The sequence below is a fragment of the Ovis canadensis genome, chromosome 8, assembly GCF_042477335.2.
Source record: "Ovis canadensis isolate MfBH-ARS-UI-01 breed Bighorn chromosome 8, ARS-UI_OviCan_v2, whole genome shotgun sequence".
Lineage (NCBI taxonomy): Eukaryota > Metazoa > Chordata > Mammalia > Artiodactyla > Bovidae > Ovis > Ovis canadensis.
In genome coordinates this window covers 37,226,072-37,239,320 of record NC_091252.1, presented here as the reverse complement: position 1 = coordinate 37,239,320, position 13,249 = coordinate 37,226,072, and the positions used below count along the sequence as shown (strand labels likewise).

The window sequence follows — 13,249 nt, the reverse complement described above, 5'->3', positions numbered from 1 at the left end:
GACAGATAAAGCCGTGTTGCAGCGCAGTGGAATAACGGGGCTAGGCGGGCCACAGAAACACAGGCACGAAGCAGCTGAATCACTAGAGGAGGTCTGAGCAGGCTCCCCTGGCTGGGGGACTGTTGAGAGGTGACAGTTAGACAGACAAGGAAAACGGAGAAGAGAGCTGCAAGCAGAGGAAGCCACATGGGCGAGGAGATGGAGAGGTGGCATTGTGTGCTGTGCCCGGGAGACAGCGTGTGAGTGGACTAGAGAGAGAATCGTAGGTTGGCTGGCTGGCGAATAGGCAGGAGTCAGGTTGGGAAGGGCCTTTGTGAACACAGAAGAGGCTGAGCTCGGTCCTGAATCTGCCAGGAGCCATTAAGGATTTTTAATACGAGGCGTGACAAAGAGTTGTATTTTATAAAGCTTAACCTAGCAGCTGTGAAGGGTGAGTACAGAGGAGGCGGGGCCAGGGTTCATCCAGCCACAAAAGGCGACATACTGTGTGGTTCCCTGTACACCTGGTGTCCAGCATTGGCTGATCCAGGGACAGAAAGTGTAGATCAGTGGTTGCTGGTGGCTGAGCAAAGGAGGGTCTGGGGAGTAACTGCTGCTGGCTGTGGGGTTTCTTCTGGGGTGACGTAAATATTCTAAAACTACACAGTAGTTTGTGACGGTCAGTGAACCAAGTGCGCCTTTCCTCCTTGCCCTGCCCTTCAAGGTGCGTGCTACCACACTTACAGATGCGAACTCGGGGGGACAGAGGCTGCCTCACTGTGGGTATCTCTATAGATCTAGGCGGTCAGCGCAGTAAGGAGTCTGGTCACATAGCTGGAAGGCTGGGAGAGTACTACCTTTGAAAGTATTGCTGTTACGATCATTCCTCTTTATTAACACCTTAACTGTGGGTATCTCTGTCGCGTTTAACAGAACAGTCTTGTTCTCAAGTGTCAAGGGAGCCCTCTAGTGGACATTTGTTGCCTTACAGCCTTTCGGCTTCCTTTCATTTATTAAAAGAGAGGACAGGGAGGCCTGGCGTGCTGCAATTCATGGGGTCGCAAAGAGTCGAACACGACCGAGCGACTGAACTGAACTGTGCCCCAAGCACCAGCCCCAACCCTGGTGGGTGATACAAACATGATACAGACATTGTCCTTGAGTTCCCAGAGCAAGACCTGAGGCAGGGAAAAGCTGGGGGTGATTGGGAACTCAAGAAGACAGGGAGAGTGGCCTGGGAAGAGGTTGGAAAGAGCAGGGCATGGGGAGAAGAGGGGCCAGATTAAACAGAGCCTTGGAATACACAGTGGAGACATTTTACTTTAAGCACAGTAGGCCTTGCTGGAGGATGACGTGATCTTGCATTTTGAAGTCGGGGTGGTTGCTCCATGTGTGGAGGATTGAGGACTGCGAGGGAAGCGGGAGTGCAAGAGGGAGGGAGACCAGGGAGGCGATGATACAGAGTCCAGGTTAGAGAGGATGGAGCCCAGACTGCGGTGACACGATGGGTGAGGTCACGGCGTGTTTTATGCATCAGCGCTTTACTCCAAAACAGCTTTGACTTTAGAAAGGTTTCCCCTCTAGAGGTGGACAGTCGGGTCATCTACAACGTAACGGGGGCAGATACGTTAGTAGTTCATGTGACTGAGGAAGGGAAACAGCCTGCACTGACTTGGCCCACGTGTGGCCTAGTTACACGGAAGTGAGTGCAGGATGAGTAGCTTCATTTTGGATGAAAGGTGGGCCACAGCCTGGCTGCCTTTAAGCCGCATCTAGTTTTTCTCACCCAGTGTGGCACAGCGAGTGTCACACCTGGTCGTGTGTGCTGAGTCACAGGCGAGGTGGCTGCAGCCCAGAGAGGCCCGTGGAGCACAAGGCTGGCCGTTACGTCCTGTGCTGCGGGGAGCCGCCAACAGCCCTCCCCGCTCTCCCCTGCCCTGACTCCCGAATGTTGTGTGGTTTTTGATTCTTGGCTCTTCTCTGCTGTGATCAAGTCCAGCTCTGCCTGTCGGCTTATTCCTCCTCCCCTCCCTGTCTCACTGCCTGGCTGTTTGCCCTCTGGCCCCGCTGTTAAGGGCTGGAATGCTTCCGCAGCTTACCTTCCTCTGCTTCCTTTCGTGGGTGCTGGGTTTTCTCAGACACGCCTGCTTCTTGCTTCTGTTACAGCTCAGCCTTGTCGGGGCAGTTCTCCTCCCTCCCTGTCCCTGTGACACCAGTTCCGAGTGGCTTCCTGGCCTGGGACACAGTTTGCAGCATCCCATGTGGTCTGCTTTGAGGGCACGGTCATCTTGGGTTTGGGGAGGCTGCAGAGCAGAAAAGCACAGACTCTAAAGTGAGATACAGCTTGTCTCCAGATCCTGCAGAGGGCTGTGTGAGGATTCATGGTGACAGCTTATGTAAACTGCCTGCCCAGGGGGAATCACTAGTAAATCCTTGCTTTTGTGAGATTTTAATATTCTGTTGAATACTGAGGCAGACCCTGATTTGAAACAGGTCTCAAGAAAGGAGACCTTGGTTTTTCTGATGTGGGGATCTTTGCTTATAGGGAACAGAGTTTAGGAATATATCTTACACTTTTGCTAAAGAGTTCTGAATTTAAACTTCCAGCAAGGTCTTGGGTAACCGAGTATTTTCAGCCTAACAATTCTGAATACTGAGCGAAGAGGTGATCGAAATGTGTTATATAGAATAATGATGGGTGAAGAGAATCTCTGCAGAGGTTCCCGGAGTACGTCCCTAGGAGAGGGAAGACTGTGTCCTGGCATCTTCCCGGCCATCTCTCGTAGCTTCACAGGCCTTTCTAGTCACCAGTACATTACTGCAGATTTCTATTTTTACTGTGTACCTGTTTCAACAGTGTGAGTGCTTCACAGGTGTGCAAGTTGTAACTCTGATCAAAAGAATCGAAAGCTTTGGGTTAAGATCACTTTCCCATTGTGCAGATTGCTCTGTGCCACGCACATACCAAAGTGTGGACATCACATCCATGTATGTAAGCAGACAAACCTCGATGAGTGCGCACAGGAAAGGTCTGGGAGGACCATCAAATTATCGAGTGGTTATTCCTGACCAGGAGAGTGTGGGTTGAGGGTGGGAGGGGGTTGAAGGAAGACTTTCATTTATTACTGTATACATTTTTCTACAGTTTGAATTTTGTCAGGAATATATTCATGAGTTACTTTTGAAATGCAGAATTGTTTTTTGTAATTTAGAAAAACGCAGCACTTTTAGATCCGTCTTCTTCTGGAAGTCACTTCTGCTTGAAGTAGAACGAACGGAGCCGCGTTGACCGGTTTTGTTGTTGGTGGTGCTGTTTTTGTTCCCTTTTAGTATTTTATATTTTCTGAAAGATACCTTGGGATAAAAGGTATATGCTTCACCAAACGTAAGCTACTTCTACAACGGCACCCGGACATTTCGCGGTCCCTCTGCCTGAACAAGGAATCAGACTACGGCCCTCTCTTCTCGCCTGGGCTGTGGCACTGGGGCTGCTTCCTCCTCCAGGCAGGCGTGGTGGTGTTCATGTGCAGTAGGAGAGCTGAGCAGGCTTCTGGGCCAAGTGCTTCCACAGGACTGCCTGCTTTAGAAGAAGCCGGATGCCCGGCTGTGCCCTGAACACTTCCTTTTGGTGTGATGGACCTGAAGACCACTGCTGCCAGCTAGTGGGTTTCTAGCCAGAGGCTCTGAGAGTCTGCAAACTTTATATTGAATAAATTCATAGGAGCAACAGGAGAATATAAATTAATATCATTTGCATCTGCCTCTGAAAGTGCCTTCTGCTTATTCAGGTGCAGCTCATTTTTTCCTCTTCCGTCATTATGCTTAGATTTCTGAGCAAAACTTCCACTGACATTTCCTCCAAAAATGTTCTCTGTGACAGAAATGGGAGCTGTAATAGCAAGGACTTTTTTTGTTGTTGTTCTTAGGTACATAAACTAACTGAAGCAGGGGGTTATTCTTCTAGAGATTGTAATATTATGACAGAAGATATTTCCTGTACAGTTTTAAGAAGCAGAAGCAAGAAAGACTTCTCAAAAGTCAATGTCTCATTAAATGAGACACATTCTAGGCTCAGTGCCGGAGCCTAGAAAAGGGTTAGGAACCTTTGAATCTCTTTTTAAAATCTAACCAGAGCTACTGTGTTTGGGGTGGAAAAAAAGATTGTAATACTAAATTACTCACCTTTCACACTGGGGGCTTGTATCTACAGATCAGTAGATATTTGGGAAGTGATGAGCTTCCTACACGCACAATGCGCTAAACCTTGGTCTGTGCGACTTGTGGGTGGAGTGTTCCTGAGTGTGGGGAACAGGTATGTCCTTGTCCACTTAGCCTGCTACCTCTGAACTTAGCTACAGTTAGGGTAGTTACAACTGCTGAGAAACAGCAGCATTTCTCAGTACTATTTAGCTGCAAATAAGGCAGAAGTAGCCAGGTATTTTCTGAGAGACACTAAAGAATAAGTGTGTAAATTTCTATCAATTCAATTCTTAAAGAAAAACCAAGAAATTTTACTTAAAATAACAACTAATAATTTTTATTTAACAATTATTGTGAAAATTTAACAGTTCTACATACTGTCAAATAGTTGAAAAAGAGAATATAAATTAATATAATTTCAATTGAGAAAAGGTAAGCTTGTAGTCAGGTAAAGTATTAAGAAGTAATAATGTGCTCAAAATATATAATAATAAACTTGAAATTCTTATATGAATGATTTCTTAAAAAACTGAACAAAGAATAAAAATTTGAAGGGGCCAAAAATGAATAGAAAAATCAGGATAAGCACTGTAAGTGCCTGGGTCTTGTGTTAAATGAATCCGGTCCAAGAAAACATTTGTTTACTCAGCAAAACTGACTTTGTGCTATAAGCTTTCAGCATTCACTCTAGTTGTCTTATCTTGCAGGAGATTTGTACTGAACAAAATATGAAAAGAACAGGAAGTGCATTCTGAGCTAACCTAGTATAAGTACAGTGGTGTGGTTGGCATTAAACCCATTGAATCTGGCCCCGTGATGTCCTAACATTTTATTCCAGGTTTGCTGGAATTTTATCTCCTTTGTGTTTGTAGATAGAGTAAAACTGTATCTAATAAATAATAATAGGATTGGTCTAATTAGTTTTTCAATAACAATAGCTCTTTAGCTCTAGATGGTAGATGGGAAGCATCGGGAAGTCTTTCTGCCAGGGTCACAGAGGTCTGGACCCGGGCCTGTCCTCTGGGCCTTAGTTCTTTCCAGCCTTAAGGCTGCAAGCCCAGTGCTTAGCCAGTCTGTGTCTGTTAGTCACTCAGTCGTGTACGACTCTTTGCAAGCCTGCCAGGCTCCTCTGTCCATGGAATTCTCCAGGCGAGAATACTAGAGTGAGTTGCCATTTCGTCCTCCAGGGGATCTTCCCAACCCAGGGATCGAACCCAGGTCTCCTGAATTGCAGGCAGATTCTTTATCATCTGAGCCACCAGGGAAGCCCAAAGCACTAAGTGGCACTAAGGAATTATGCTTCCACTTTAATGGAAATTAGATGTGAGGAAAAGATGTTTAAGTAGAGCATAAACAATCAGAATGTGGAGATCAAGTTCTTTAGGAAAAAATGTGAAGTGCCAGACTTCTTTTTCAAATAGCCAACCCTGAGTCTTAAACTAATTCTACCATAAAGCCATATTTACTCAGCTATATAATACAGTGGTGTCAGAAAAGAAACCAACTTGGATTTTTTTTTCCCCTGGCCTCACTGAGTGGCATGTGGGATCGTAATCCCCTGACCAGGAATCAAACCTGTGTCCCCTGCATCGGGAGCACAGCGCCTTAACCACTAGAGCGCCAGAGAAGTCCCAGCATGGAGTTTGAAGTCTTCAAGAACGTTTCTGATTGTGGGGTCAGTGGATGACGTGTGTCAGAGTCACCTGGGGAGCTTGTGAAAACCACCGTTGGGGGTCCCTTGTCTTCAGGTGATCCTGCTGTGCACTGCGGTGGTGGGGGCTGCCCTGAGGCCCTGCCAAGCTTGGTGTCCCCCAGTGAGCCCTGAGCAAACAGAGCAGATGAAGGTGGAGGTCCAGAGCGCTGCTCTCTGGGGCCTCTCCCTTCGTTCCCTGCCCCGCCGTCATCAGAGGGAGCCCTCTAGGGACTGTTCCATTCCCCTGCTACTTACTGCCCAGGCAGGCCATGGCTTCCAGGCTAGCTCCACCCGGGGATACTAAACCTCCCAGCATCACTCGCTTCATCTGTAAAATGGGGAAAATATTAGGGCTCACCTCATAAAGTCACCAGCTAAAGTCCTTAGAACAATGCCTGCATTTCATAAGCATTTAATAAATGATAGTTTCTGTTATACGCATACTTTAAAAAAGCTGATTCTTTTTAAAACATCTATTCCAGCTAATGAGTGAATGATACAATTTTAATTAGTTATTTGCCTAAAAAATTGAATTGTCCACTCCTTCCTTTTTTGTACCCACCATGCTTTGAATATACAACTGGAACATCTAGAATACTTCTTGTGTACTTATTTACATAGTCACCTCTTCATAACCCAAGGGTATGAACCAGGTTTTATTCACATAGCACAGTACATAGAACAGAGCACAGGAGCTGCCCAAAGGCAGGGAAAATCCAATGTTTGATTCTATTAGTCATTCTAACAAACTGGAAGCTCTGTGAGGTGAAGGATAGGTCTGGCTGGCATATTTTCATTGTGCAGAGGACTGACGCCAGTAAAATGCAAATAATTTCAAAGGTAAAATTTCTAAATCATACGTTGGATGAGTGAATTTGAGCTGATATTCAAAGAACAAATACATAATGAGCACTGACCAGGTACAAGATCCTTAAACATTATATGTGGGGCCAAAGATGACTTTTGTACAGATTCTGATCTCAGAGCTCACCGCTGGGAAAGGAAAGTAAGTATATAAAAACCCTTACTTTTTTCTTATACCTTAATGGAAATACTGAGAAAATGTGAGGGGAATTCAGGGAAGATGACTGTGGGAGTCGATTATGTATGTAAAATCAAGGCAAAGTGGGCTGGGGAGGTGACTAACCGGTAACCGCTTAAAAGCCCTATGCATGTCGCGCAGTAACTGTGATGCTGCCTTGTCCGAATGCGGCGCTGACACTGTGTGCCTGTCCCAGGTCCTGTCCTTTCTCTTCATCGGTCTGATGTCCATGATGATCCCCCTGTGCAGAGTCTTTGGGGGCCTCATTGCTGTCTGCCTCATCATGGGTCTCTTCGATGGATGCTTCATTTCCATTATGGCCCCCATTGCCTTTGAGTTGGTTGGTGCCCAGGACGTCTCCCAAGCAATTGGATTTCTGCTCGGATTCATGTCTATACCCATGACTGTGGGCCCACCCATCGCAGGTAAATAACATTGTCCTAGCATTGTCTACTGTCGGTCCTGAGTCTCACATGTTAAATATATTATGATTTATTGGTTTTTGGTGTCTTGCTCTTGTATATGCCTTATCTATAACGTTTTTACCAAGACCAGCAAATGGCATGTTGGAAAAATTTGCTGATGAGTCCTCTTACTCTTATTGATATCTTAAACACCCGCTGAAATGTATAGCAGTTAGCTTCTAGACTTGAAGACTTAAGAGTTCCTATGTTAGTAAGTGTTTTGGAGGAATAGGAAATGTGATTTCTTTCTATCAAGAGGTGAAGATTCTGAAAGATTTCTAAATATGTATGAATTGTGCAAGAGATCATAGTCCTCCCTGAGAAATAGTTAAATGAAAAGTAACACTTAACAGGAGAACCCAAATGTCTGTCAGTAGATGAATGGGAAAGCAAAATGTGCTCTATCCATACAGTGGGGTTCTTCGGCCACAGACAGGGACGAAGTATCATACTGGTACGCACCACCAGGTAGATGAACCTCAAACCTTATGCTACGTGTGAAAGAAGCCAGATACAAAAGGTCACGTGTTATTCCATTTATGTGAAATGGCCAGAATAAATTCAGAGGCAAAAGAGATGGGAGGGGATGGCGGGAAGGGGGATTAGGGAGTAACTGCATATTGGGTGTGGACTTTTCTTCTGGTGTGATGAAAGTATTTTTGAACTAGAGAGAGAGTGGTGGTTGTACAACGTTGTAAATATACCAGATGCCACTAAAATGGTTAATTTAATGTTATGTGAATTTTACCTTTAGAAATCTGAATGATAGTATAAAGTTGTCTCATGTTCAGTACTAACTGGGTACTATAAATTATAAGATTTGATATAAATATTATGAAATGTAAATGTATGTACTAGCATCTGTCTTGTATGTGAGTGGCTCAGTGAAAGTTCAGTTCAATTCATTCTCAGATTCAGAACCACACATATCAGCAAATTTGCCAGTTGGGAACCTAGTCATGAATCAAGCAAGCAGAACCACTACTGAGCAGACGAAGTGAAATATCAGTTCTAAAACTCACAGTCTCCTTGAAGGAGAACCCTGCAGTCCTTCCCCTCTCTCCCAGTTAACAACCTGTTTTTACATCTTACATGCTTAGTTAGGGTTTCCAAGTCCACAGCAAGCTATAGGAGGCACTTTAGTAGAAGTGCTGTTTCTGTTTGCCACTGGAAGTGACTATAACAAATCAAGAATGAAGGGGGTAACAGGAAATTCCCAAAGTGGGCAGAGAAACACCAGGAGGTTCTAGGGATTACAGTATGGCAGCCTAACGTAGTCTGTGTTCATAGGATGCAAGGTTCAGTTACACATGGAATAGTCTCATTCAGATAGGAAATGCATATACATAGATACACTGTATGTTTTCTATTTGGAATGACTGTACACTTTTTTTTTTTTCTCCCAATGTGTTGGTATTTACCTGAACAAATCCTCAGCTGTTTATTTAGCAGAGTCAGATACTCCTTATAATGTGTTCCTGGAACATTTCTGGTCACTTAGGTTGTACAGTAAAAGTCTGAAGCACTAAGATAACTTTTAAAATCTGGATTTTGTTAGCAAAATAGAAATAAGGAGTACTCTGACAGTTTTCAGAAGCACAGCCCTAGGCTCTATTAGAATACCACATCTGTATTCTTACATTTTCCCCTCAGGTGCTGACAAACCTTAGTATCTTTCCAAAATGTATTTAACAATGTAACTTTTTCATCCTCTTAGATTTATAATTTTTCATGATTTTGGATTATAATTTTAAGTAACTTCATGTTATTTCATAAACAGGCCCAAGAAAAGTCTGAAAATGTGAACATTTTGAAGCCTGTGTGTATGACAGAGGTTTCAGCTTGGTGGACCGTCCACCTTCAGCCGAAACGAAACAGAACCTTAACACCATGTGTCAGAATACCCAGATGGCCTCTGCAGGGTTTTGAGAAAGCCAAAGCTTGACTGCATGTGTTCTGTCCATGTAACATCTTGGTAGGAAAACCTAGAAGCCTGTCACAGATTTGCAACAAGATTAAAGAAATGGCATCTTTTCTTTCCTCCTGTCGGAAAAGGTGTATCTTTCAGACCCATTTCCTTAAAACTGTCTGCTCTCTGAGGTGTCTGCATTAGCCTGCTGGGGTGAAGATGCTAGGTTGGCAGTAGTATGACTAATCTAAGACCCCAGCGGTCATACTTGTTCTCTCTTGGTGACAGTTTTTTCTCTTCCCAGGGTTACTCCATGACAAGCTGGGCTCCTATAATGTGGCATTCTACCTCGCTGGAATCCCTCCCCTTATTGGAGGTGCTGTCCTTTGTTTTATCCCATGGGTCCACAGTAAGAAGCAAAGAGAGGTCACTAAAACCACTGGCGGAGAAAAGATGGAGAAAATGCTGGCGAACCAGAACTCTCTGTCAAGCTCATCTGCAATCTTTAAGAAGGAATCTGACTCTGTTATTTAATGTCTTATATACCTCCACCAGACTGGACTTGCTTTCAGAAACTGATGCAAGTTTTCCTTTTATATATGAATTGCAAATTCGTTATTTTTTTAATCACATCCTAGTAGCACAATAATTGGGAAGTAGAACCCTCATTACTACAAGAACCATTCGCTGGCAGTGAACAGCTAGCTGTCCGCTATTTCCGTGAGTCTGAGGGCAGAGACTCAGACTCAGTTTTCATGTACATGAAAACCTGTCTGAAAGTCAACTATCATGAGAATATGAAGCTATCTCAGTAAAAACGCAGCTTCCGAAACTGTGAATGCTATTCAGCTTGTGCAAATACTTAAAAGTACCTCAAGCTATACTGAAAAGGTTGCGGTTTGATGAGGACTGGAAATATTATTTGTTGTCTCACATTGGTGTGTTTGGTTTTGGTATCTCTGTTTTAATTTCTTCTGCTATTTGGAAACTTCTTACAAAATTTAAGCCTGGATTCTAGATAATATCAGATCGACACAGATTTCAAGCCAGTGTAAAAAACTGATTGCCTGCTGTTAAATAAGCTATGAAAGTAAGTTATTCTGACTTGCTCCAGTGTCAAGGGACCTTCTTGGAGCAGGTGCTCACAAGATATTCAGAATCAATATGTGAGATGAACAGGATACTGTTCATAAGGGCAAAACAGTTCAGAAATCAGACATTTCTTCCATTTACATTTTCTCCCTTTGGATTTGCAGTGTGTTTTACTCAAGTTGCCAGAAACACCTCAGATTTCTGAATTGTTTAAGTTGTAACAGTAAAATAGAATGACTGAAAGATATTCTAGCAATTTTAGCTTAGAATTTTTCTGACTTCTGAATTTGTTGCACTAGGACCTGATATTTAAACAAGCATATTATCAAGTTGCAGTTTTAGGCATAAATGGGAAAAAAAAGTCTTTAGGAAGAAAATATCTATTTCTGCTAGAAAGAATTGCTCAAGTTGGTAAAACTTTCTGGCAAAAATTTGCATTCATATATATTTATCCTAGTGTGTTCCCCTTTAACACTGCCTGTATTTTTTCTATTTATATATAAATATAAGAAAGCAATTAAAGTTTTAAAGATTTAAAGTTAAAACCAAAGTCATGACATGACCTAAACTCCACTAAAAGAAAAAAACAGGAATGGGTCCCTCATCCTGAAATTATATTTTAGTACGTTTGTTTCGTATTTAGGTCCTTAAAAGTTAATAATGCACAAACTCATATTTAAAGCCCCAATACATACGTATATTAGATCCTCCTCAAATGTGGCTTGCTAACCTAGGAAGATGCCATCTTTTTTATAAAGCCCCTTCAGGATCCACCTGTTCTTAAATTCTTTGTGTTGAGAGAAATGCAATCTCCCTACTTTTCTTTTCAGCTTGGATCGTTTGTGAAGGGTAAAGTCCTTCCCCTCCTGTCTCAAGCTGAGGATGGAGATGCCAGTAAAACAAATGGATTTGTAGTTGTTGGTGGGGGAGGAGGGCACTCAGGAGGAAGAGCAAAGTGAGGCTGATAAGTAAACAACTAGAAAACCCAGTAACTTCTTCAATATCAGCTTTCTCATCTGCAACCTTGAAGGTTCAGTATAAACACTAAATATGTAATTTATTTATAATAGAGCTTTAAATAATTTTGATCTTAGAGACATTCAGCAACTTACTACACCAAACACAAAGCTGCAACTTACTACTTCCAATACTTCTGCATTTCATATACAAAAGCTATGAATAATCATCAAACCTGCCGCTATAAAATACTTATTTTTTTCTACAGTTTCAGCACAAACTCCTGACTACCCTGTGATTTTACAGAAAGAATAGATCTGAAAAACTTAGTCTGTAAAGACCTTCAGAATGTTTTTCCTTTCATTATTTGGCTGATATTAGGGGGGAAAAGTAATTATCTGAAACTCAGACTTGATCTGGTTTATTTTCCATAGTAAAAGAGCAACATGACAAATATAACTTAGGTCTCAGACTATTGTGTTTGTGTATAATATTACACATATATAGCTTCAGTCTAATGAAACGAATCAAACAGGATCTATAACACTGAGAAGGCTCCACTAAAATAGACTCCTACAGAGAGTGTTGTGCTGTAATAATATAAAGTTAAAAGTATAGAAGATAAGATGCTAAATTACATAAAATGCATATTTAGTAATATGTTGTTTGGTACAAAAAGTTCTAAAAGTCTGAAATATACAACCTAAGAAAAAAATACCGGTATTCACAAAGATTTGTTTTAGGCCAAGGGATGTTACTTCAATCTTTCAAACTAAGGCCTAATTTCTAAAGACTGTTACTTAATTGCAGTAAAGTGACCTGATGGACATCCATTTTGTTGTTGTTGTTGAATCCAAGACACTTTTTTAAAAGAATAGATAAAATCTTTAAAGAACTCAGCAAATTCTCAAATTTAAAAAAGGTTCTGGCATTTGAGGCCAACAGCATAAAAGAAGGGGAGCAATCATTCTGCTTGACACACAGTCCGGGTGGGATGTCACTGTAACAGGATGCCCACGGAGCCTCCAGAAACTTCTGGTCAAGGTTACTGCAGTGCCTGTCGCTGGGGTGCGTGCATATCAGTAATAATGAGCCACCCAGATTACTGATACTATTTTCAAAATTTATCTCTTTGGTCACAGTTGCGATGCTTAGTCTACAGCCCTACCACAAGACCTGTAATTTCTCCTGAAAACTGCACAGTGCTTGCACTGAGCTTCAGATTCTGTTCATAAATAGAAATAAGACTTCATTTGTATTTCACGATCGGACGTTATCTGTTTATACGTTTGCAGATGATCCCATGGACTCTGTCCAAGTATGGGGGAAAAAATGCCATCAGCTTCAACTTCCCACACTTTTAAAGTAAATGGACACTTAGTTGTAAACATATGTTTACTTCTGGTAATTATACTCCTTTAACTGCACTTAACATTTAAATTCGTGCCACTGTTATTTGTAAGCTGTCCCATGTTCAGATAACCTGATCATAAATAAGGCTGAACAGAAAATGTGTTAAGAGATAGAGGTAGGCACCCTATAGCATGGGTGGGACTGAAGACTTCCTGGTGGCAAACTTTCATGCCCTTTCATGCCTCTTTTTATACTGTCTTATCATTCTTTCGCCCTTTCTTCCCTGCATCCTTCAAAAACCTGCTGAAGAGTCAATGACTATCCTTGCTTAGTTCCACTGGTTGCTTAGTTGCAGTACTTACTGGTCCTGATGATTTCAGAGGGTGGAACCCCATCCAATTTTGTGTAACCTAAAGAATGGCTTGCTCTCAGTTTTCAACTTAGAGTTCTAATGGTACACTGGAAAAAAAATTATAATGGGTTGGGGAGTCAGAAGTTTCATATAATTGTCAACTTTTGTGTTAACATATAAAACTTTAAATATTTCAGGTGAATGCTTT

The 13,249-nt window shown here is 42.4% G+C and overlaps 1 protein-coding gene across 1 annotated transcript in view; it reads left to right on the top strand.

Moving 5' to 3' along the window:
* The window catches only part of SLC16A10 (solute carrier family 16 member 10), a 113,366-nt gene extending 101,197 nt beyond the window's left edge, over positions 1 to 12,169 (top strand). Inside the window, exons 5-6 of the mRNA XM_069598113.1 lie at positions 7,111 to 7,339; positions 9,592 to 12,169. Of these exons, the coding sequence (XP_069454214.1) occupies positions 7,111 to 7,339; positions 9,592 to 9,821 (459 nt within the window). The 3' untranslated portion in view covers positions 9,822 to 12,169. The remainder of the gene's footprint in view (positions 1 to 7,110; positions 7,340 to 9,591) is intronic.
* The last annotated feature ends 1,080 nt before the right edge of the window (positions 12,170 to 13,249 follow it).